At 40.5% G+C, this 24,460-nt stretch overlaps 3 protein-coding genes across 6 annotated transcripts; 1 reads left to right on the plus strand and 2 right to left on the minus strand.

Moving 5' to 3' along the window:
• Window positions 1-403: 403 nt before the first annotated feature.
• fam161a (FAM161 centrosomal protein A) lies at window positions 404-8,088 on the minus strand. Of its 2 annotated transcripts, XR_001225219.3 has the most exons (8): window positions 7,419-8,088; window positions 5,467-5,735; window positions 3,790-5,019; window positions 3,384-3,551; window positions 3,087-3,186; window positions 2,933-2,960; window positions 1,333-1,472; window positions 1,020-1,212 (listed from the first exon to the last, which is right to left on the minus strand). XR_001225219.3 is itself a non-coding variant. In XM_003454084.5 (7 exons), exons 1-7 carry the CDS (start codon window positions 7,572-7,574, stop codon window positions 930-932), a joined length of 2,346 nt encoding a protein of 781 aa, XP_003454132.1. In that variant the 5' UTR covers window positions 7,575-8,088; the 3' UTR covers window positions 404-929. The 2 variants fall into 2 exon arrangements, 1 of the variants encoding a protein (XP_003454132.1); XM_003454084.5 differs by lacking the exon at window positions 2,933-2,960 and having other exon boundaries at window positions 404-1,212.
• A 164-nt stretch (window positions 8,089-8,252) lies between these two features.
• Window positions 8,253-13,245, minus strand: cct4 (chaperonin containing TCP1, subunit 4 (delta)). The gene is made up of 13 exons (XM_003454128.5): window positions 12,963-13,245; window positions 12,189-12,241; window positions 12,010-12,099; window positions 11,732-11,840; window positions 11,081-11,345; window positions 10,845-10,977; window positions 10,438-10,577; window positions 10,233-10,329; window positions 9,891-10,001; window positions 9,630-9,760; window positions 9,002-9,236; window positions 8,564-8,677; window positions 8,253-8,415 (listed from the first exon to the last, which is right to left on the minus strand). Exons 1-13 carry the CDS (start codon window positions 13,078-13,080, stop codon window positions 8,401-8,403), a joined length of 1,611 nt encoding a protein of 536 aa, XP_003454176.1. The 5' UTR covers window positions 13,081-13,245; the 3' UTR covers window positions 8,253-8,400.
• On the plus strand, window positions 13,168-24,336 carry pus10 (pseudouridine synthase 10). 3 transcript variants are annotated; one of them, XM_003454131.5, is made up of 18 exons: window positions 13,168-13,303; window positions 13,478-13,581; window positions 17,959-18,086; window positions 18,344-18,631; window positions 18,718-18,804; window positions 20,135-20,169; window positions 20,258-20,437; window positions 20,718-20,763; window positions 21,099-21,163; window positions 21,253-21,338; window positions 21,434-21,559; window positions 21,825-21,881; window positions 21,962-22,038; window positions 22,965-23,020; window positions 23,136-23,253; window positions 23,348-23,490; window positions 23,714-23,813; window positions 23,962-24,336. In XM_003454131.5, the coding sequence occupies exons 3-18, from the start codon at window positions 17,961-17,963 to the stop codon at window positions 23,998-24,000; spliced, it is 1,629 nt and encodes a 542-aa protein (XP_003454179.1). In that variant the 5' UTR covers window positions 13,168-13,303; window positions 13,478-13,581; window positions 17,959-17,960; the 3' UTR covers window positions 24,001-24,336. The 3 variants fall into 3 exon arrangements, with proteins under 3 accessions (XP_003454179.1, XP_019215960.1, XP_019215961.1); XM_019360415.2 differs by lacking the exons at window positions 13,168-13,303; window positions 13,478-13,581 and adding an exon at window positions 13,957-14,017 and having other exon boundaries at window positions 23,962-24,106; XM_019360416.2 differs by lacking the exons at window positions 13,168-13,303; window positions 13,478-13,581; window positions 17,959-18,086 and adding an exon at window positions 19,314-19,397 and having other exon boundaries at window positions 18,610-18,631; window positions 23,962-24,106.
• Window positions 24,337-24,460: the final 124 nt, after the last annotated feature.

Below are 24,460 nucleotides of genomic sequence, written 5' to 3' on the forward strand. Positions count from 1 at the left end.
CCATTGATTTCGTCACGCTTATCATGGGCTGTTTGAAGCTGTCAATCTGGCTCATCTCCCTCCCCCTGTTTATCTTCCACTCTGACCTCTGCCAAAGGCCCAAAGCAACAAATAATGAATTACTTAAATGCTTAACCAAATTACACCATTTTTAGTTCTTAAATGAGTGGCTTTTTTTTTTCTACACGAGTCGTCGTGATATAACCGAGACCATGTGTCCAGGAATGCCAGTCAATGAAATATTTCACATAACTAGAAATCTTTTATTCTAAGCCAATACAAAAAGGACAGCTATTGATTAATTAAGATTTTTATATAACACATTTTGACGTGCTAAAAGAAGACATGCACATTTAACAATTAAATAATATAACTATCTGAGAATGTACTCTAAACATTCAAGTTACATTTTGCTGTTTCTTTATTTTCAGTGATAGTTTGATTTAGTTGAATTTAGACACTGCTTAAAAAGTGGGAAAATGTTAAGAACTAAAGCAGTACATCACAACAACAAATATGAACTATTAGCCCTAATTCAGGACGCATTCTGATCATGGAGTGCTAGAAAAGAGCAGTGAAACACAAGGTTCTCCTAACAGGGCAAGTCAAAGTGTGTGTTGTGACAGTGGCTTGTGGCTGTGTCTGAAGTTACTTCCTCACGCATGAAATTTCTGTTACTGTTATGCTTTCTAGTAAGTAAAATAAAGGCTTTATCTTAAATGTACTGTAATGAAATCACATAATGCAATCATTCACATCTGTCACAGCCATGACACAAAAATGATAGAAAACTAGAAAAAATAGTGAGTTGGTAAACAAAAGCCAGCCTGTTTCATCCCTTGAAAGTCCTATAATAAAGAAACATTAACTTTTCACAATTTGGTCAGGTTTCTCTCTCAGAGAAAGAACACATGATGATATTTAAAAGATCAGTCCTCTGCCTCCTGCTCCTTAGTGTCAGCAGCATGTTCAGTGTCTTCTGAGTAATTCTCGTGATCATCTGAGTATTGGTAACTTTCATCAGAATAATGGCAATCATCCCCAAGACAATGCTCCTCTGTGTGGTGACTGTCTTGGTAATTTGACAAGACCTCGTCACTCTCCTCGTCTGCTCTTCCTCCCTCCTTCTTGGCTGGATCATCCACATCATCATCCAGGAAGACTTTCCTATAGTGAACTGGTTCATAACCCAGGTCTGCTTCCTCAAGGTCACTAATTATTAAAAGAACATAATGAGCAGTGTACCAACTTCTTATTAACAGAAATATTTTCACAATTAGGCAAAAATATAGAATACTGAGTTTAGTAAGTTTGTAAGCGTCACAGATTTACCTCTGCTTGCTCTCAGTGGATGGAGACAATTTGGGTGAAGATCCTAATTTGCCTGCTTTACTGCTGATAAACTCCTCTGTCAAATCACATCCATGCAGGGTGTTGGTGTAGTGTTTATCTGCAGCCTGTTTGGCATTCCTCTGTTACAGCAGGACAAATTCAAACTATTAGAATAATTAAAGATGTACTGCAAAGAAGGAACATGTTCCACTTAAAGAACATATTACATTTAATTACTTAAGAAGTCATGAATAATAGTAATGAAAGCAATATAAGATATGGCAATCACAATTTTTATAAATATCATAAAATCATGATAAATTATGATATTTATGATATAACTCTGTAATAATCAATAGTCATATGAACAAAAAATATATGATCATGAAAATATGGTGATGGAATAGGATGATGAATAGGTTGTTTGAGATAGAAATTCAAATTGTGGAATAATTCATATTTTTCTGCTGCTGTCATTTTAAGCAAAAAGTTTACTTTTTTGACAAAAAATGCCACCTTGGCAGGACCCTGTTTTTGGGTACCTGTGTATGTGTGTGTGTTAAAATGTGTTAAACCAGGCCGGGTTTAACCTGATCCCTGTAAAACAGCTGTTTCACGCTTGTTCAACTCCAGCGACTTTGAGTGACCAGAAGTTCTCGCCTGCCTGACTTTCACCTACCGGAAATAGCCCCCTGACTGTAACCCCCAGCCCTGATCTTGAACTCCTCCCAGACCCATCAATAAAGTCGTTTCAGAGAGGCAGGCTCTCGCTTCAGCCGCTAAGAAGCGAGAGCCTTCTTAGTGGCTGACTAATGAGCTGAATTTATGGCTGAATTTATGGCCTTCTGACGAGTTAAGTATGCAGAGTTTTTGAAATCAACCAAGACAGCTTTGCAGACTTTGCAGAAATACACAAGTCCTTACCAGCTGCTCCACAACTCAGTGTTGCTGGTCCCCTCACCACATTCAGGCGTATTCCCACTTAAAACATTGCTCTTTCAGATTTTTTTTATGAGATGCCAAAGAGCCATTTTTAACCTCCAGTAAAGAAGACTTTGCATTTATTTGGTCCCCCAAATAAGGGTCCAAGGTGGCATTTTTTGTCAAAAAAGTTTTGGTTTAAAATGATAGCAGCAAAAAAATATGAATGATTCCACAGTTTGAATTTCTATCTTAAACAACCTATTCATCATCCTATTCCATCACCATATTTTCATGATCATAAATTTTTTGTTCAAATGATTATTGATTATTACCGGGTTATGAAATATCATAATTTTATGATAGTCATAAAAATTATGACTGCCATTACTTCTTTTATTACTTCCTAACTCATAAATCGTGGACATAAATCACTGATTTGACATAAAGTACCAAAACCAGCAAAGACAGGGGGAGAGAGAGAGAAAGTATCATAGTGATTGTCAGAGTGTGATATTATTTTGTTGTTGGATACAATGTTTGTGTGTGATTATCAGTAGAATGAAGGAGTGAGGAGAATGGAGGGAGAGAGAGAGCGAGAGGACACACGGATTCTACAAGAGTGTGATGAGATACGATAAGATAAGATAAGATAAGATGAGATAAAGACTTCATTTACCCGACGGGAAATTCTTTTGTGAAGTTAGCTGGAAAAACAATAGTTATATTTCACCAAAAAAGTTGAAATGCATTTAATGGATGCTTTGTGTGCTTTCCAGCAAGAAAAGATTTCTGCTAACATTTTGCATATGTGGTAGTGGTTACACAATCACCTGTGCAACTTGCTCCAACAACAGTGGCCTTCCCTTCACTCTCTCCTGCATTTCTTTGATCTCCTGCTTGTATTCCTTCCTGCGCTGAAGATCCTGTCTCCTATAAACATAAAAGTGCAGTGGATCATCTTTCTCATTAAAGAACATGGGGGAAAAAAAGTGCATTTCCTTAATTAAAGACAAATATAAAACTCAATTTGAATGTACTGCATGACCATAGGAACTTGCAAGCAAGTGTTTCTTACAAAAACATGCTCAGCAAAGCTTAGAGTGAAAGTAGCGCTGTTTTCAGCATACCTGAACTCTTTGAGCTTGTTTGGATGGGTCTGAGAAAGAGCTAGGTGGGGGTCATTGGCCTGAGCACGTTTCAGAACTAGCCCCTGCAGCCTCTTCTCCCTTTGCCTCTGCCTTTCCCTCCACCGCTCCTCCTCCTCCTCAGCGTTCTTCCTCTGCTGCAGCACCTTCCTGTTCAGGTAGAAAATTTGGTCATGGATGTAGGAATGTTTACAGGTGATGCAGGTAATTAAGCTTATGGGTGCAAAAACAAGCTATATAAGTGTGTTTGGTTATAAGGGTTGCAGTGGAAGCTGGGAGGAGCCCTTCTTTTTAATCACGGAAGACAACTGGTGAGGTCTTTGTCTAAATGGGACAATTCACTGTCTCTACTAAAATGATGGAAGCTTTTGGTGCCCTAAGGTGGTACCTCACGGCCTCATGGCGCTTTTTTGTGGCATCTGTTACTTTGGCAGGGAGGACCTCCAGGCTACCTGAGAGGGATGAACAGAGGCTTGAGTTTGGCGTCCGGGTTGGCCCAGGGCTGATGTATGGCCAGCGCAGTGTTCGAGGGCTAGTCTGTTCCTTCTCAATATCAGTCAGGATCCGTTCCCGGTGTGAGGATATCTGCGATGTCCTCAGCTCAAATGATTCACACACAGTCGTAGGCTTTATCTCTTTTCGTTTCTCCAGATGCTTCTGGAAGCGCCTATAACTGGCATTGAAATCTGGTACCTCTTTGTTTATCTTCGGCCTGTGTGAAAAGCCGTCACCCCCCCCGACTCCAGCTTTGATATCTTTACGATTCTTCCGTTCACTGAGCCGTCGTGTGAGCATGCTCGGAGGCATGGAAGCATTGTGAAGCATCTCCTGAGCCCTCATCTGTATCTTGATAGACCGATACAGCTGCTCCTCTTTCATCTGCTCCCCTGATGCTGCTATGTAGACAGACTTTGGTACAGGCTTGGCCTTGAAGGGTTTCACTTTCTCCTGATCAGATGGTTGCAGGTGACGTAGTTGTCTCTGCTCCTTCTTTAGCCGCTCCCGCTCTAGGAAGCTGAATGGCTTCTGTATGGTCCGGAGATGCTGCTCTTCTCGCTCTCGCATGGCTTGCCGTCGTTTCTCGTTGCGCTCTTGTAGCTCATCATAAAGTGGGAGGTGAATGTGTGCAGGTACGGGGCTGGCACGGAACTTCCTCTGACACTCTGCCAGTTCTTCCAGTTGCCGTAGCAGCTCTATGTTTTCCAGTTCAATCTCTGAGCGTGTCTTTATGCCTCGCTTTCGCCGCTCAGCCTCACGTAGCGTCATCTGGAAAGGTTTTGGGACGGTTACTCTATCTTTCCGGTGCTCCCGCTCTCCATCTTTATTCCTCTGTTTCTTGTGTCCTGTTCTCTTTTGTGGTTTATTTTGGTCACTTGTTAGGCTGCGCAACGAAGAGGAGGACAGGTGGGCATGATAAGGGGACAGCTTAAAGTCCTTCCACATATTCTTGATGTGCTCTTTGGGGGAAAACAGCAGGCCTTTCTCCACATTGTTGCTGGCAGTTTGATCTTCATCTGAGGAGTCTGAATGCCCAGAGACCCATCTGAGTTCAACAGCAGAGTGAGACTTCCTCAAATGACAGTGTGAAGCTGTAGCAGTAGCATTAACCCACGGCAGTCTAAAAAAAAAAAAAAAAAATTAGAAGAAGAAAAAACAAACTTGAATAAAAATCATCAATAATAATACCAATTATTCCATTTATTAGTTTTGTTTAAGAAAATGCTGTGAAAAATGCCAATCACAATTTCACAATTTCTCAAAGCTTATTTTGTCCATTCAGCAGCCTAGAATCTAAACAAATAAATTACAACTATATAAAAGCCTCATAAAGTTCTTAAAATTGTCAAAAGTGTCAATATCACTGGTTTATTGTTGGATACAAAAGTTGTGTGCTTTTCTCTAATCAGAAAAGGACTATAGTCATAGGTTTATAGCTTCACTATTGTTTTGTGGGGGGGGGGGGGGGGGGGTGTCCGTTTAGTGCCGTTCCAAAAATTCTTTACATACAGAAAGACAATGAACACATGTTTAGTTCCTTACATAATATTGAACAAAATCCACCCACCTGTGGCTTCCATCCATCACTGTCATATCTAATGGCTCCATGGAGTTGAGCTGCAGCTTTTGGCGATACATGCTCTCCAGCTCAGCCATGGTGTGCAGGTGGGCCTTCTTTAGTTCCTCCAGCTTGCTGTAGTACTCCTCATTGGAGAAGAAGATTTGACTGAGGTCGAGGCGATCTCCTGCTGCTCTGTAGTTGTTTATCAGGAAAGGGCCTCCTTTCCCAGTGCAGTCCTCGTCACAGTAATCAGAGCCTGAGTCCTCATACTCCATCTGAAATAGTCACAACAATCTCATACTGCAATCAGCAGCCATTTTATATCTAAATATTATAAGTGACCTAAATACACTGCACTTATACACTGCCCTGCGACAGACTGGTGACCTGTCCAGGGTGTACCACACCTCTCGCCCTATGTCAACATGGATAGGCTCCAGCCTCCCTGCAACCTTGCATAGGAGGAAGATGGATGGATATCCTGTTCCAGTGTTGGATGCTTATATTAAATATGATAGTTAATAATGAGTCATAATAACAATAATGAGGTCAGGTAATGTACAAGTAACCTCTGTGAGCCAAATGAGATCTTTCCATTCTCTTGTTTTATTTTTGACTCTGTATGATGTCAGTGAAAGGGGATATCCTTATCTCACCAACACTCTGGCTGTGGGTTCAGATGCTTCTTCCAGCTGCTGTTTATCTCTTCAATTTGCAAACGGCAGCAAATCATGAGAAAGTTTGCTGGCTTATTAGGGAGAGGAGAGGAGCTAAAACAGCTTGTTTCAGACAGAGGATGGACTGAAGGGCTGTATCAAGTCTCAGTATAAGATGAATAGGTAATATCTGAGTGTGAATCATGCAAAGCTATTCTAGAAGAGTCCAAGAGGCAAAATACAGAGGTGGAAATGATCAGAATAGGTCATCATTATATAACTTTTTGAAACAATATATGTTTGGATTCACTATATTAAATGTTGCATGGAATAAATATACTAATTGTGAAGCTGTCACATTGATCCATTTCATGTTCCTACATCTTCAAACATAATGGCTTAACCACCACTCATTGAGCACTCCTCCAGGACTAAGCCTATTATGCTGTCACAGCAGTGACACTGACCATATGCTGAGGCATGACAGGCAGACACACAATTTACATCAGGTGTCTGCCTTCACAGCTTTTTACTAAATTATCAAGGGCTTTACTGAAACAACTGCAACAAGATCTTTGATGGAAGAACAGCAGAAGATGAATGATCTTAGGATTATACACTAAATGTGACATTTGATAATCTAGCCGAGATGGAAGTCCACAAATAGTATGCTAAACAAATTAAACAGATCAAATCCCTTCCACCACACAGGCTGACCTGAAACTGTCAACAGCCTGTTGGAACCAGACCAGAAACAGTCTGTGGCTTACTTCACAAAGTAAAGTCTGGATAATAATGGAGAAAAAACCTTTAAATACAAACAGCCGATTGTACTCTGTTCAGACAGTTTAAACTTAATATTTAAAATACAATGTCTCAAATTGTAATATGCCAAAGATCCCAGTAACAATAAATGTAAAGGTCTGTATAGAATGACCGGGGGTCTATCTATGTTAAATTACTATTACTAAATTATTATTATTATTATTACTATTAAAAATAAATTTTAACAATTGTCGGCGCAATAAATTACATTTTTTTCGCAGGATTAAAGTACTTACAGTGACTTAGTCTGCATTTTTTTCTGCAGCATGTAATTCACTTTCTGTGTGGATTTCCTCCACCACTGAGGAAATGGAAACATCTAAATTAACTAACTGTAAATTAACCAGAAAGCTACGGTTCGTGTGTCAGTAAAAGGGGGCTGGCAGGCTGATTATTAGGAGATTTTTAAACAAAAGGCAGATGTTGTAATTGATATTCGCAATCTGTACACCACCATTAAAACTCAGTAAAAATTACCTCTTTCTCGTAGTCCCGGTTGTCAACGTGACCTGTAACCGTGCACGGCAGGACTCTCTCACGTTCATACGAAGCTAACGGCGCTTTGGTGTGCGGGTCTACCGGCGTTTTCAAACATGAAGTAACCAAAACGTTTTTCCGGTGGGCATTTGCCATGTTTTTGTAAATGTTGCTTTTTATTTATTTATTTTTTAAGTTGCCTCACAAAATCACTTGTAGTAAGAGTACTCAGTCGAGATGACAAACTCGCTCTCTATCCACATCAAGGTAGCAAGTGAAATCCTTAGCAACAGAGAAGCTTGGTTGGGAGGGAAGTGACGGAGAGTGGCAGGAAATGAAAAGCCGTGGGCTCCACACAAATTAAAAGCACCGGAATTTTTGAAAAGAATAGTTGAACAAAAAAATGTTGTAATTGCCTTAATGTATTGATTAATACTATGACATAAGTTATGGATGTGGGAAAATGAATCCTCCAGAAGTACCCTTACTCACACAATTGCAGTACACCAAAATAAATTTTAAGTCTAAAGATACGGTTAAATCTTAAGTACTTTGCATCTGTGATGCAGGTTACTTATACAAATCAGCTAGAACACTACATGATTATTTTTTAGACTTATATGTTCTTGTCTGCTTTGCCTGATGGATATTTAAAAATAATGCCTTTTATTTGATTCAGTGGTGAAATTTAGCAGTTGTTGTTATTCTTAACTGTAATCTTCAGTGTGCAAGTTTGCTGCTTAGACATATGACAGGTACAGGTATCTGCAATGCTCTGATTATACAGATTAACAGACACTAGACAAAAGGCCAGGATGTAAAGGTTCAACTTGCTTTAAAAGATATAATCACACACACATAATTTTTTATTAAATTATGCAACGTAACAACTACAGTGGAAATCTGAACAGAATGGTGTTAACAGAGTCCTCTGATCCCTTGCAGTGTGAGCAGGCTTAGTGACAAAACTCAGTGGACAGACCTATCGGGTGTTCACCTGCAACAAGAAAACACATTTCCACTGATTTGAACTGGAATCTAATATACCCAGATTTTGCAAAAAGCCAAAGGTAGTGTACAACAACTGATCTTAAAATAATTTAACTTTAAATTTTAAAAAAAAAAGAAAAAGGATTAAGTCTTACCACATCATCAATCTTCAGGATGCTACGGACCGTCTCAGTGGCCAGTGTCAGTGCACTGATGGAGACCAGTAAAGGCTGCACCACCAGTTCCTCAAGGATGTTGGAGATCCCTCCCTGTTGCACATACAAGAAATTGTTTGGTGTGTAAATTAAATGTTCTTAGAGTAAAATTAAGTGTCTTTTGTGTCTAACTAATGGTTCACATTTCCAAATTCATTTTACACTGACATTCAACAGGAAAAAAGAAAATTAATGCACTAAAAAACAAAACAACCCACAAAAAACAAACAAGACAATAGTTTTATTGGAGAGCAACTAGAGAACATTTTTATTGGATAAGTAGCTTAAATATCTACTTCTGTTAGCAGTACCTTATCCACAAAGTTAGGCTATGCTAACTTTAAAAAAATAAATAAATTTATAAATTAAAAGATCAACCTTGCGAACATTGATGCCAGCCATCTTGTCTCCCTGTGCGTGTCTGTTACGGAGCTCCGTCACAGTGGAGATGGGGTTCAGGCCAGCATTCTCGGCAAGCGTCGATGGGATCACCTCCAGGGCATCAGCGTACGCCCGCACACAATAGGCCTCCATGCCAGCCAGTGTGCGCGAGTACTCTGCCAGACGCACAGCCAGCTCAATCTCTGGAGCACCACCTCCAGCAATGAGAGCCCTGAGAGACAGAGAAGGCAAAAATGCAAAAGCCATTGGATCTGATCCTATTACTGAGAGAAATTGGGATCAAAATAAAATAATAACAACAAAAATACGTTTTCGAAAAAAGAATACATCTGTTTGAATGCTCTCCATCAAAGTTGCTGAAGCAACCCATTGCGAAAATAATGGCGAGCTTCCCTAAATACTGTTCCTCTGTTTGTTACGCTCCTGCAGGATGAGTCAGTGCAAAAGCGCCTTTGTCAGAGGGCAATCGTATCTGTAACTGTATCTAAAGGTGTTCTTGAACAGTCCAACTTTGCCATGTGAGCTAGCATGGAGGGGTATGTTTTCAGCTTTGTTAAGAATTTTTTTAACAATGAAATTTACTCTTCAGAAATAATTGACTGACCTCTTCTTGACCAGGCAGCGGATGACACACAGAGCATCATGGATGGAGCGCTCTGCCTCCTCAATCACAAGCTTGTTGGAGCCGCGCACCACAATGCTCACTGTCTTCCCAGGGCTTGTGCAGCCTGTGATCTGCAAAAAGTGGCAAGCGAGGCACAGAGTTGTTTCAGCTCATTTTTTCCTCAGCTCCAAGTGAGACATTCTGTGTCCTTTAACTCAAAAATAATCAACTGAGTTTCTCTGAGCGAAGACTCAACTGTACCTTGACTAGTTTGCCGGACCCATCCAGATTGACTTCCTCTGCTAGCTCTGCAGTGCCAAGCATCTCTGGAGTGAAGTGGTCGATGTGGGCTATGGGCTTGGTGCCAATAGTCTAAAGAAGGGGTGGGGGCTTCAGTTAAATGGTGTGGAATGCTAAACAGAGTTGTCAAAACTAAATACTTGCTCACAAGTTGAAAGTGTACAAATCTTGTTAACTGATGATTAGTTTACTATAAAAACAATTTTAAGTATAAAGTGCTGCCAAATGTGATGTAGATCTATATATGTCCATTAAATACTGTGTGAAAAACAGAGAAGCCGTGGTTCATTTGACAATACTAACCTTGCAAATGAACTCAATATCCTCTCTCTCAATCTCCTTCACCACCATGATCTTCATTTTGTTGAGGAAGTGCAGGGCGAGGTCACTAAGAGCATCTCTGTTACAGGACAGTTAGTTGTTAGTGTGACAGATGTTTCGTGTATCAGAAGAAGACTGAAATGCATAGTAGAGTGTATTTTTCTCATGTCCTTCGCTCCCTGCATACCTGAGGATGGATTTCTGGATGAGCAGCACGTTGCAGCCAGCCTTCTTAATCTGTTTTACCAAGTTGAGGATGTAAGCACGCTCCTCCCGCAGCACGCGGTCCATTTGGGCGTAGTCTGACACCACGATCTGGTTGTCCATCTACATGCCCCACAAAAACCCAACAGAAGGTTAGAAAAAGAAGGCTTTTCCTGAAGGAATACATAATGGTTCACAAGAACAGCACTGACAGTGTTTTATATATACTGAAAACAATGTCTTCTCTTCTATATGACAGGAAAAGGAACAACGATAGCAGCTGAAGCAGTCAAAACTGTAGCAGCAGCTCATTGTTAAAATCTGAAGCTGAGCATAAAAAATAAGGCAGAAAGGGTTTTCTTGTCAGCAGATATTCATCAAGCGACTCACATCAGTCTTGGGAGGGGACAGACAGAACTGAATAAGGCCAATTTTGGCCTTTTCCACTCGGGTCACACCAGTGTTGGCAACTCTCTGGGTCAGCACAAGGCCGTCTATCAGCTCACAGTCATCAATGGTGCCTCTAAACACACAACACACACATGTGATTAAGCCTAGCAAAAATCAGAAGAAATTGCTTAAATAAGAGTAGAAAAACAAACAAACAAGCAAGCAAAAACACTCACCCAAGCTTCTTGATGATTTTGATGTCCTGTAGGTCGACACTAGTGGCTGTGGCTGGGTCAATGACTCGCATAACAGCATCCACACTCATGGGTGCCAGCAGGTTTGAATACTGTGACACCACCTTGGAGCACAGTGACGTGGTGGCACTGTTGAGCAGTGTCTCACGGTCACTCAGCTGCACTGGCTGGCTCATGCCCGTTAGCACCTCCACGCCCTTATCGACTGCCTTTTGGAACGACTCCGAAATGATAGTGGGGTGGATACCTGGCAGGTGAGACAAGTAATTAAACGGGCTCAATTGTGCTCAATTAAAGGTTCATATTGTTATTCTTCAACTTTTCCAGATACACAGCTCAAAATGATCCTTATTTATCTTGTATTGGGCTTTAGTGCCATCTTAAGTTCATCTACTGTGCAAAATAAGCCTTGCAAAGTAAAGGGAGTCAACATTTCTACACTCCATCTCCAGTGCGTGAATTCAAAATGCACATAAAAACAAACTACAAGATACAAAAAAGATGCAAATAATTCTACTATAAGTTACTAATAAATATGCTAACTTTCAAATTTTTTTTACTCTTAAAAAAAAGAGAGAGAGAAAAAAAAGCTGTAGCATCACTTTTGATTTTTCAGTCCCCTGAAGCACTCACCTTTCTGCAGCAGCTTGGAGCAGGCATCCAGCAGCGCTCCAGCTATCACCACCACAGAGGTGGTGCCATCACCAGCCTCAATATCTTGGGCTTTGGACAGTTCCACCAGCTGAAACACATTTGGTTCAGGCCATATGAGTTAATCACCGAATTAACAACAGTGTTTGGTGTAAACTGTTGAAAGAAAATTTTAACAAAGCTTAAAATTATGCTTAGAAAGCGAGCACTCATAGGTCAGTTTTAGTTGCAAAGCTTCTGTGCAGGCTGCTGTAACGTACCATTTTGGCAGCGGGGTGGAGCACCTGCATCTGCTTCAGGATGGTGGCCCCATCATTGGTAATGGTTACATCACCCTTCTCATCCTGGATCTGAAACCAAAAACAACAGCCATCGCTTAGATACAGGTGTGATGAGGGACCTTGGTAAAGTCAGCGAAAAGTCAAATCTGTTTACTGACCATCTTGTCCATGCCTTTGGGGCCCAGGCTTGTTCTGATGGCATCTGCAACAGCTAACAAACAACAAAGGGATGGATGAGAACAAAGGTAATAACCAAGTCAAGCAAAATCCACTCAGCTTGTCTTGGATTTTAAAAAACAGGAGTGAGGACTAATATTCAAGCTTCTTCTTGGTAAGCACAGCATATTCATGTTTATGAACTAATGAAAACATTTCAGTAGCAATATCATTGATATAGCAGGAACCTCTATGTTGTACATTACCTATTAAAATCAAAGGGATCTTACTGAAAACTACAAAAATGTGTAATCTAGTTCAGCTGACAGCTCGGCAGCATTACAACCCAACAATGCAAAGATTGTGCTGAATCATTAGCATCCTGTAGCCAGTGCTCAGCAGTGCTCTTTTTTAAAAAATTAAACCCTCTAATTATTATTATTATTATTATCATTGTTGATGTATTATTTTTGCTTTTTTAACTAATCTGTAAAAAGTAATACAAAGCACCCATAATGGTTTATTCAACATTAGATAAAGATGTTATCTGTTATAGCCGCAGTATTGTATTTATATAGCAAAGAAACGCCGTCAACCTATAATAATATAATATTATAGTAACTATAATGAATGAGATTTGGACTAGGCGGAAGGTACTGTCTATAGGACCAGGAATAACGGTGCCCAGCCTACAGCAAACAAGCAGAGCAGGTTGCTGTACAAACCCTGACTCCCATATTAGCTGCTTGTATATAACTATGATTATATCAAAATACCTTTGGCAGCAGAAATGTTACTATAGCGAATCTGGGCCGGTTTGTCGCGGTCCACATACGCCCCTCCTTTGTTTTTGCCTCCGTTGGAAGCCTTCGGTGCCGCCATCGCTTCAGGCATCTTGACTTTATAATCGATGGGAAATGTTAAGGGGAGTCTTCAGAACCACACTAATGAACTCCGGTGCTGGAACACCACAGTTCGGCTTCGGATGGACTCAGATTAAGGAGCCGGTACCAGCTCCCTAGTTGGAAGCTTCCAGAGCGCCGGGTGCTGCAGAAGAAAGAAAGACCCGGCTGTCAAATTACCCGGCGCTTGGAGATGACGTTTGCAGACAGTAAAAGTTGAGTATAGAGAACCCAGAAATTATTCATTAGGGTTTTCTGTAATTTATTAAAACAACATTTTTGTCCATGTCATATCAATAGCATTTGCTATCACCTATGAACTTAAGTTTAGCCCTCGTCTTGTTGCGAGAGGCAAAATTTTATCCTGAAGCTTCTCCTCTTTTGATTAGTTTTGTCTGGTAGGGCTCAGACTACAGGAAAGGGACCCTCTATTGACGAACGTGCCTTACGAAAAACTGATCATCACTGTTCATAAAAAACACTTCTCTGTCAGGTAAGTTTAAGTCTGCTGTCACCCATAAGCGCACTGTAGATTATTAAAACTTGCTAGCTAGCTTAGAGTATCAGAAAATTGAAGTGAGCCGTGCTGGAGCTGCAGTTGTTGGATTGCACAGGCGTGTTTAAGATGATTAGCTGCAACAGTCGTTTTTTTTTTTTTTTTTTTTTTGTTTTTTTTACACAATCTCAGTCTTCCGATGGCACAAAATTCTTATAATTAATAGTTTATGGTTATTTTTAGTGATAGGTAGATGAGACCTCGTGAAGCGTTTCAGCACATTCCCCAAACTGTATCGATACTGTGTCGACACAGTGTTGCTGTTTTGCTCCATACTGACACCTGCTGGACCTTAAATATCATTGCAGGCAACTGACTTGAGACTCACAACAGACACTGATTCAATGACCTAGTCATACTTGTACACTGTAAGGTATTGTACTTTCCATGGAATCATTTTATATCTTTTATATTGCAGATATTGTAGACATCTTTAAAATATATTGTGAATGACCTCTCCAAAAGTTGAATCTGTTCATCTGGACGTAGCGTTTTGTGGGAGAAACGTTTCGTCACTCATCCAAGTGACTTCTTCAGTCTCAGCTGACTGCAGGTTTCCCCAACCTTATAAACAGTAAATTTGCATAATGACTGAAACCAGCCCACTGAAGGAACAATGGGCTGGGAGGTCAGTTCCTTAATCATAATTATGCAAATTCCCATGACCATTGATCAACAATCACTGACCAAAACCCACTGATCAAAGAACACTGATCAATGGCCATGAGTACCATTCACAGAGAGTTGGGGAATGGCTGCAATCACAGCATTGTAAGATGGCGAAAGATGTACCCTTAGGCCCCCTCCTCGATTCAGAGATGGTCTTTCCCTTTTCACGTAAATGGCCTCCTTGACTCCGCGCTCAAACCAGCGTTCTTCCCTGTCCAGGATGTGTACATCCTCATCGTTGAAAGAGTGTCCACTGGCCTGTAGGTGTAAATAAACTGCAGAGTCCTGGCCTGATGAGGTTGCTCTTCTGTGTTGTGTCATCCGCTTTGCTAGAGGTTGTTTGGTTTCCCCGATGTATAAATCCTGACAATCCTCCTGGCACTTAACAGCGTACACTATGTTACTCTGTTTGTGTCGGGGGACCCGATCCTTGGGGTGGACCAGTTTTTGGCGCAGCGTATTTTGGGGTTTAAAAGCCACAGAGACCCGGCCCATTGTTCCTTCAGTGGGCTGGTTTCAGTCATTATGCAAATTTACTGTTTATAAGGTTGGGGAAACCTGCAGTCAGCTGAGACTGAAGAAGTCACTTGGATGAGTGACGAAACGTTTCTCCCACAAAACGCTACGTCCAGATGAACAGATTCAACTTTTGGAGATTTACTTTCCTGGATGATTGAGAATGCATCAAGAAGATATTGTGAATGACATTAAGTGAAAATTAAAATGAAAGTACTGTGAATGTAATATTACCCATTTGGCTCAGAGTTTATTATAAATTTCTATTCAGAAAAATAAGTTTATCCAATATTTTTGCATTCAGTCTATTGCGTTTTTTTTACACCATTTCCACAGCTTTGGAAAACTCACAGGCACAGATGAAGGTGGGGTACACAAAAACTGTAAAGCCAGGTGGATAAGGTTCTGATAAGATGTCTTCCTTTTCCCCCAGTACGTTAAAGGATCCTCTGATTGTGGAATGTTTCTCTCTGACACTCTCCACAATACTAAGGGGTTGGCAGCCCTTTAGAATAAAATTCAGGACTGCCTGGTCCAGAACAGTCTTCCTAGATGCTTGATTTCAAAATAATAAAACACATATTAATAAAAAAAAAAAATGACGATAAAGCTGTTCAGTGTCTATATAGGCCAACCTGTGTTCATTCTCGGTGTGTTTGTCTTATTTTCATGTTTGGCTCTGTAATGCCTAAACACTGAGGAGGTGCTTTTGTTTGTGTAAGAAATGCAGAACAGATGCGACATTCAACCTGCATAAAATGAAATAATTAATTTACTTAATTTACAGTCACATTGCTGTTTTTCCTATTCTGATAGATTACACTGAAACAAAGACAGGCAAACTATTCCCTTATGTGCAGTTAAAAGATCAAAATGATCCCACACAGCAGAAACATTTCTTTTTCTTTCAGGCTCCATTTTGTTATGGAGAGATTTTTTTTTTTTTATCTTTGCGAGAGTAATTTTGTGGGGTTTTTGGTGGCGACTCATTCCCTTGGCAGATGCGGATGCGGTACCTTTTAAACACAGTTTGGCGCGTTGGCAATGATCGATACAGCAGCTGTATCGATACAGCAGCTGTATCGATCACGTGACTTTTTCTTAAAGCGACGCACGCACCGATACAGGCTTCGCTGGGTGACCTTGATACATGCGTCGGTGCGTCAGTGTTGCTGGACCCATCACTAGTTATTTTAAGATGTAAAACTTTTTATTGTTGGTTTTGATTTTTGTTTTGGTGTTTGTTATGTGTGGACATAGCACTGGTTCACCCGTTAAGTTGGGAATATTTAATAGATCCGTGTTAAGTAGCTTAGCAAATAAACATTGTGTGAACATGGTTAGGTTCAAAGGTTGGACTGAAAATGCGAGAAAAAGCAGCCACTGCCCAAAGAAACACCTTGAAAGCCCTTCAGAAAATAACTGAATAACTATTTCTCGAGATCATTGTAAAAATTACAAGAAGTTCTTGCGCCTTGGGTGCAAAATATACAGAGATTTAGGAGTGGCTCAAGACTTTTGGACAGCACATTACAAAGCTAGGATCAGTGCACTCTGGGAAGATGGTTAACGCTTCCTTAAACATATTAGCTGTGGGATCTGGTGAGATGGAAGCTGCTGGTTTGAGTATCTGTTCAGACAAAATACTGCTCTAAAACAAAATATGAAAATGTCCAAATGGTGGGGAAACAAACCTCATAGTAGGCTACTTGCAGTAAAAGTTAAAATAATCAGTTTATTATCTAATTGGAAACTGTGTGTTTTAACCATAACCAGGAGTTTCAATGTTCTCCCCGTGTTTGCGTGGCTTCTCTCCGGGTGCTCCAGCTTCTTCCCACAGTCCACAGACATCCAGCTGTAGTTGTGAATGTGGGGGTGTTAATTGTTGTCTGTGTCTCTGTTAAACCTGCGTCAGGCTTGTGACCTGTCCAGAGTGTACCCAGCCTCTCGCCCTATGGTAGCTCAGATAGGCTCCAGCCTGGATGGATGGTGTTTTAACCACAGTTAGATATATGCATGCTTATTAAATAAGATTATTTCCATGTGGGTTTTCATGCAGTTTTTTTCTGTCTGTCTTTCTTTTTTTAACACACCTTGTGATAAATATCTTGACGCATGCTCAATCATCCAGGTAAGTAAATCCCAAACGTTGATTCTGTTCATCTGGACGTAGCGTTTTCAGTGGGAGAAACATTTGTCAAAGCTGGGATGGCACCTAAAGAAAGCTCCAGCCGATCCATGAGAGAAGGATAACTGCTGCCTAAGCAAAACCCCTCAGTGATCCCTTATGTGTCAGGGAGTATTGGAACAGCTGAGATGCATTTTTTCTAAGCACTGCATCTCTGTGGCTTTTAAACCCCCAAAACATACAGCGCCAAAAATTGGTCCACCCCAAGGATCGGGTCCCCCGACACAAACAGAGTAACATAGTGTACGCTGGTAAGTGCCAGGAGGATTCCTGTGATTTATACATGGGGAAACCAAACAACCTCTGGCAAAGCGGATGGCACAGCACAGAAAAGCCACCTTGTCAGGCCAGGACTCTGCAGTCTATTTACACCTACAGGCCAGTGGACACTCTTTCAATGATGAGGATGTACACATCCTGTACAGGGAGGAACGCTGGTTTGAGCACGGAGTCAAGGAGACCATTTATGTGAAAAGGGAAAGACCATCTCTGAATCGAGGAGGGGGCCTAAGGGTACATCTTTCGCCATCTTACAATGCTGTGATTGCAGCCATTCCCCAACTCTCTGTGAATGGTACTCATGGTCTTTGATCAGTGGTTGTTGATCAATGGTTATGACAGTTTGCATAAATAATGATCAAGGAACTGACCTCACAGCCCATTGTTCATGCAGTTTCAATCATTGTGCAAATGTACTGTTTATAAGGTTGGGGAAACCTGCAGTCAGCTGAGACTGAAGAAGTCACTTGGATGAGTAATGAAACATTTCTGCCACTGAAAACGCTACGTCCAGATGAACACAATCAACTTTTTGGGACTTGTAATAAATAACACACAGTTATTGTAAACACACAGTCTTTACAAAACATCTGCAACATTTTAAGACCGAATAGTCATTTATCATACCTAAATGTTCATGGTTCTCCTTTTGCACTCTGCAGTCATGCTGCCCCTGAAGGAGAAGGATAAACCTATCATCCAGAAGTTGCTGTCAGCTGGCTGCTGCGCTCGCTGTATCCTCAGATTCTGCTGCGTGAGTGTGCAGGCGGCATACCGGAAGCCACCAGAAGTGAGGCTCATGCTGCAGACGGCGCTTTTATACTTGCTATATTCTTTAATCGTCATTTTGTTTAGAAATTATTTGTTGGTTTGTTTGTATCGTAGCTTATGCAGACAGTTACAAGGAAAAAAAGATTGTGAATACTTATCTTCTTATTTGGGGAATGTATGCTCTCGTTGTCGTATTCTACAGATTTTGTCAGTTACATTAGTAAATGTGTCAAAATACATAAAAGTTCTAATTGCATTTTCTTCGACCTTACACAGGAAACACTTGAAGAACTTCAAATTTTCATCAACGATACAAAAAATGATAAATGTCAAGATTCAGTAGCTCTAGACTCCACAGATGAGTACAAGTCGAAAGATGCTGCAGAATCAGAAACATCTGAAGATCCTCCCAATAAAAGAGCAAAACTGGAAACCAGTATAACTGATGCTCAATCAGAAGAAGGGGCAGCCGCTGTGGTCAAATTAAAGGATGGGGACTCGCGTGTATGTGTGGTGTGTTTGGGAATCCTGCAGGAACTATGTGGTACAACCCAGGCGGTAAAGGTGTGTTCGCTTGACAATATTCACTGTTTCCATTTACACTGCCGTCAGTGTTGGATTAAACTGCTGTTTCTGGTGTGTGTTCACAGATAACAGAGGCAGTGAAGGCAGGAAACTACGAGTTTGACACACTGGTGCTGTCTGTGTCTCTGCCCGCTCAGCTCTGTGTCCGTGAGGTCAGTATGGTCATGTGTGTGTATGAACCATGTTTACACATTTTGTGAGGACCAAAAATTGGAATGCTGCTATACTTGTGGGGACCAACAGTCAATTATGAGGATAAAATGCTCGTCCCCACGAGTTTGAAGGCATTTTTTTAGACTTAAAATGTGGTTTTAGTGTCAGGGTTACAATTAGGTTATGGCTAGAGTTAGGCTAAGGGTTAGGGTTAGGTGTAGTAATAATACTAATACTAATAATAATAATAATAACAATAATAATAATAATAATAATAATAATAATAATAATAATAATGATGATAACACATTTTATTTAAATCTGCCGTTCAAGACACCCAAGGACACTTAACAGTACAGTAAAAACACATAATAGAACAAAGACAGAACAAAGAACAATAAGAACAATATAAAATACACAATAAGTTCACAGTGAATATGCAAACTTGAACAGAGGTTTTCAGTTGAGATTCAAACTGGTGGAAAGAACCAATGTTTCTTATATCCAGGGTAGAGAGTTCCACAGGCTGGGATGAAGGGTCTGCTTCCCATGGTGAGGAGAGAAGGCACAGCAAGTGCAGAGGAAGATCAAAGTGAGTGGGCAAAAGAGGTAGTGCTTAATAGGTCAGAAAGGTAAACAACATTATGAAGGGCCTTGAAGGTGAACTGAAGAAGCTTGAATACTATTTGGAATGTCACTGGGAGCCAGTGAAGTTCCTGAAGGACAGGGGTGATGTGCTGGTAGGAGGGGGTTCTGGTAATAATGCAGGCAGCAGAGTTTTAAGCCAGTTGAAGCTTATGGAGGGATTTGGGGGGAGACCATTGTAGAAAGAATTACAATAGTCAATGCAGGAGGTAACGAGGCTATGAACAAGGATGGACTCAGACTGGATAGAAAAGGGTTAGTTTTGCATAGATGGAAATAGGCAGAACGGGTGAGATCATTGATGTGTGATTGACGTAGGAGACAAGGTGAAGAAATGTGACAGTGTTGACTTCCCAGTACAAGTTAATTTGAAACAATTATTACATAAGTCATTTTTTGATGTAAACATTCTAACCTTTGTGGTTTCATGATTCATAATTAAATGAAATGCATTGGATTAAACTGAATTTGTTTTCTGTGTCCTTTGAGTTCTGGGTAATTGAGATGGATGTCTTGGTACTCGCAATATCGTCCATTTGGTACTTCACAGTTTTTCACGTTATAAGTCCATTTTCCAGGCATTCATACGTATCTGTAATATTTTCACTGGATGTTCATTAGTATTTATTGCTTATCTAAAAGATCTGCGCACTGTTTATGACAATTTCTTTTAAAATACTGCAGCACTCCTGTTGGCTCCACGTGAAGAAGGAAGTGAGGTAAAGTATTTGTCACCTACGTTTTGAGCATCAGTAGATGTACAGTCAAGAGTCACGAGGAATCAGATGTTTAATTTAATATTTTCAGAGAAAAGGGCTTAGTGCTCAACAAGGACGATGTCATCCAGGTCAAGGAGGCCTTCAAGTGGATCATGCAGGGCATGGTTGCCAAGGAGCTGGGGGGCACTGCTGTGGTTACCAAGGTCAGCCCGTTTGAGGTCAGCGTGGAGTTCACTCATTCAGAGACAGATGCTGACTGCCACTTCCTGTGAGTCCTAAACTCTTCAAGATCACATAAAATTTCTGAAACAGCCCTTGGTGAAGAACATAAAGTTGGAGGGGAAAGGAAATATTTCTGAATTGCTAACATAAAAAATGACCAGTAATAATTAAGACATATCAATTTAATTTAGAAAATTCCATTAGAAGGATTCACAAATTCCCCGAATTTCAAAAGCTAAACTATTTTTAGATTAAAACAGTAACAAGATGTGCTCTAAGTTTTGAAATGTAATAGATTTATGGGTTGAACAATGTCCTTTTTACAGAGCTGCAACATGTCCTGACTGCTTCAAGCCTACCAAGAACAAACAGGTGAGGAAACAGACGGAGTTTATCCTTCAAAACAATCAGGACGACTAGTTTGTCTTTATATTTTAATCGAAAGTCCAGTAATAATAATAACAACAACAACAATGTATACTTTATTGAAATTCCTCTCTGCATTTAACCCATTCACTCAGTGAAGCAGTGAATGGGGCACTGGGCTCCCCGGGTGCCCAGTGCCTGGGGAGCAGTGTGTAGGGACAGTACCTTGCTCAGGGTAGCCGTTCAGTGGAGTCGAACCCCTGACCTTCCGATCATGGGGCCACCACTCTACCTACTGAGCTATCCCTGCTCCTGTGTGAATCTGCATCTTCTCTCTGCAGTCTGTGTTTACTCGCATGGCGGTGGTCAAAGCTCTGGAAAAAATACCCGATGGCAAATTTTTGAAGTAAGGATCCCCTTCATCTTTAACAGGTAAAAAGTTCTATGGAATGATTTTGAAATGACATCTTTTATTCCTTCCTTTCCTTTCTCCAGGCACTACCCCTGTCCTCCAAAGCAGCCTACCAGCAGTTGCAGCCCTCAGGAGGTCCAGTGTCTGCGCGTGTCTGTGTTTGTGGCAGGTGATGTAGGACATTAAGAACATCTGTTTGAAATTTTGTTGTCTAAAACTGACAGCATAATAAATAGAATAATGATGTCTCCTCGTGATGTTTAGGGAGATACAACAAGTTCTGTCGCAGTCTGCCTCAAACTCCCTGGGTGATCGATGGAGAGAGGAGGATGGAGTCTTCGGTGGAGGAGTTGATTGCGGCGCCTATCCTCTCTGCCTTTAGAGCAGATGGTGAGACCACAATCACAGCTTAAATGAAGAGAAGCACAGTTTTTGGGGGGTGTTTTGGTTTAGTTTGGGAGCAGGTTCATTTTAAATGTGAGCTAACTTGACTTTTAAAACACCAGAGACACTTTTTCAGTGAGCAGATTTTAAACTATGTAATAACTACTGTATATTTATTGATGTTTATTTATATTATTACTGTTTTGTTGTTTTCAGCACATGACACGTTTGCCGTAGAATAAAATCATTATCTCTGTTTTCGGGGTTGCAGGTTTTAATTTCTCTTCATCTGGCAGAGAGGATGTGGATGTCAGGACTCTTGGGAATGGTAGGATTTTTGAAACTTTAAGATTTTGTCAGTTGTGAAGAACTGTTTATTTCATTGGGTTCATTGGTTTGATTTGGCAGGACGTCCATTTGCGATGGAGCTGCTGAATCCTCACAAATCCAGATTCAGCAAAGAGCAGATGAAGCAGCTACAGGAGGTACAGATGTGTCCTTTCACTCTGTCCATTATTCTGCAGTCACTTAGTTGCTGAACAGAAGGTCTCAGCAGCAATATATGATTTCCCATATTAAGCCTGTTTTACATTATAAGAAATGTTGCAGAGTGACTGAAAATATTTTAAATCAATCCCTGGGAATCCATTCTCCCTCCTCATGACTTAATTATTTTAATTTGTAATATTTTACTTCAGCCAACAACATCTTAAAACACAGTTATTTTCTTTGGTTGTTTAGCATTTTGTTAAACTGATTTAGTCCCTGCAAATGGAAGGTGTTTCTTTCATGCATTTGATTTGAAATATGTTAAAGTTGTATATAAGTAAGAAATGACTTTATTGCATAGTACTTTTTTCTTTAGAGCATAAACTGTAATAAAAGATGGACATGGACACCTTAACGTCAGGTATTGATTATTGCTTGCTCATGCGACCCTTTAATTAGCACTATGTAATAGGAAAAATATGGAACTTAAGTTACCAAAAACAAAACAGAAGTGCAAACCTCTTGGACAGGCTGTGCCACACAGCAAAAACCTAGCAGAGGGGTCCAGTTCAATCAGACAATCAGTGGTGGTAAGACCTATCAGATCAGTTATAGCTACCTGGGTTTACCACACCTGTCAATCTTAGCCACCACACAAGTATAGAAATCAATAATAAATTCAGATGGATTAGATATTAAAGTCATTTGGAATCCATACATTCCATCCATACACAAGGTTATAAAGGGAAAATTTTTTATCATTTTAACATGGGAGTTTGTAAATTTGCGGTTTGGGGCAATTGGCAGATCCTTTTTTTCAGCCTCCTAAAAAATGCTTGTTTCAAAGTTAAGCTGACAGAAATGTATGTTCACTGATGCAAAGACTTTAGACTTGCTGATATTATTTTTGTTTTGTTCTTAGACCATTAACCAGTCGTCAGACAAAATCAAAGTGAGAGACCTGCAGATTGTTACCAGGTGAGAAAATACGAAAATGACTCACTCTAGGGAAAACTGCATTTGTACAGCGAAATCTCCAACATATGTGAAAGACTAACAAAGTAGTCCATGTTTGCTGTGTGTTAAATTGCAGAGAGGCTATGAGCCGCATGAAGGAGGGAGAGGAGGAGAAGACCAAGTCATATACAGCTCTCGTGTGGACCCAGAAACCCATCCAGAGAGAAGATATCTCTTTTATTGATGACATCAAGGTCTAGTTGGTCTAATTCATAACCTGTTGAAATTGGAGTGTTTTAACACTCAAAAATCAAGAATCCGCAGTGTGACTGTTGTGTGTCTCATCAGGATCTGACTCTGGACCAAAAGACCCCTTTGAGGGTTCTGCATCGACGGGCACTGGCTGTCCGACAGCGAGCCATCCACAGCATGAGCACTCGCTTCCTGGACTCTCATCATTTCTACCTAAGATTGAAGACACAGGCCGGGACGTATCCTCGCTTTAAATCACACATCTGTGCGATGATGAATTATAACGTTGCACCAGTCAGTCTGTTGTTAATTGAAAGAACACCGAAACAATAAGCTAATAACAAACAGGGTCACATGTAAAACTGTCACTCTAAATAACTTCTGTCTGATAAAATACTTTACACTGAATTTTATCTGAAACCTGCAGTGAGACAAAAAAGCTCCTTAATGCTCCGCCAACAGTTACATCAAAGAGTTTGTCCACGGAGACTTTGGCCGAACGAACCCCAACCTGTGCCAGCTGCTGAAGACCAACACAGACATCCTGGAACTGGATGTGGAGGTGGGAGAAAGTCACATCTGTAAAACAAATAATAAAAAAGAGCAAACATATTGAATATCATATAGAATATAACTGTCGCTGTCTTTTCTGGAAATGTTATACGTCTCTAAATTCCTAATGGTTGAATATGACATGTTTCCCGTCTCAGTCTGTGGATGTGGACTGGCCTCCCCCTGTGCCAGAGTGAATGCTGCACTGCCACACAGACGCTGCTCTTGTCCTGTTTCTGAGAGGATTCGGCTTGGACTGCACTGGTTCCATCTGCTCCTGGATTTCTGTTAGACCACAGTGCTGAACTGTCAGCAAACAGGTTCTGACAGTTGTGGTGAAACCATCATGGTGTGTGGAGGAGAGGAAAACACAAATTATAGCCACACAGTTCTCTCGGTTGGCTAGTCTGCTTTGTCTGGATTTATTTTTCATCTTCACAATGTCGACTGTGAATCTTGAGTCTGAAGTAATTTAATAAATAATAGTGCCCTTGTTCTGTTTTGAGTTTTTTCAGGGCCAAGTGGATAAAGTAGTTTGTATGTAAAGATGAAAAACATGGTCCTTCCATTTTTGTGTACATACTGGTACTTATTTGCTTTCAAGTGTATCAAAAACTGTCATTTTTCTTTGAAGCAGAATGTCAAATAAGACAGGCT

This window comes from Oreochromis niloticus, linkage group LG6, assembly GCF_001858045.2.
Source record: "Oreochromis niloticus isolate F11D_XX linkage group LG6, O_niloticus_UMD_NMBU, whole genome shotgun sequence".
NCBI classification, from domain to species: domain Eukaryota; kingdom Metazoa; phylum Chordata; class Actinopteri; order Cichliformes; family Cichlidae; genus Oreochromis; species Oreochromis niloticus.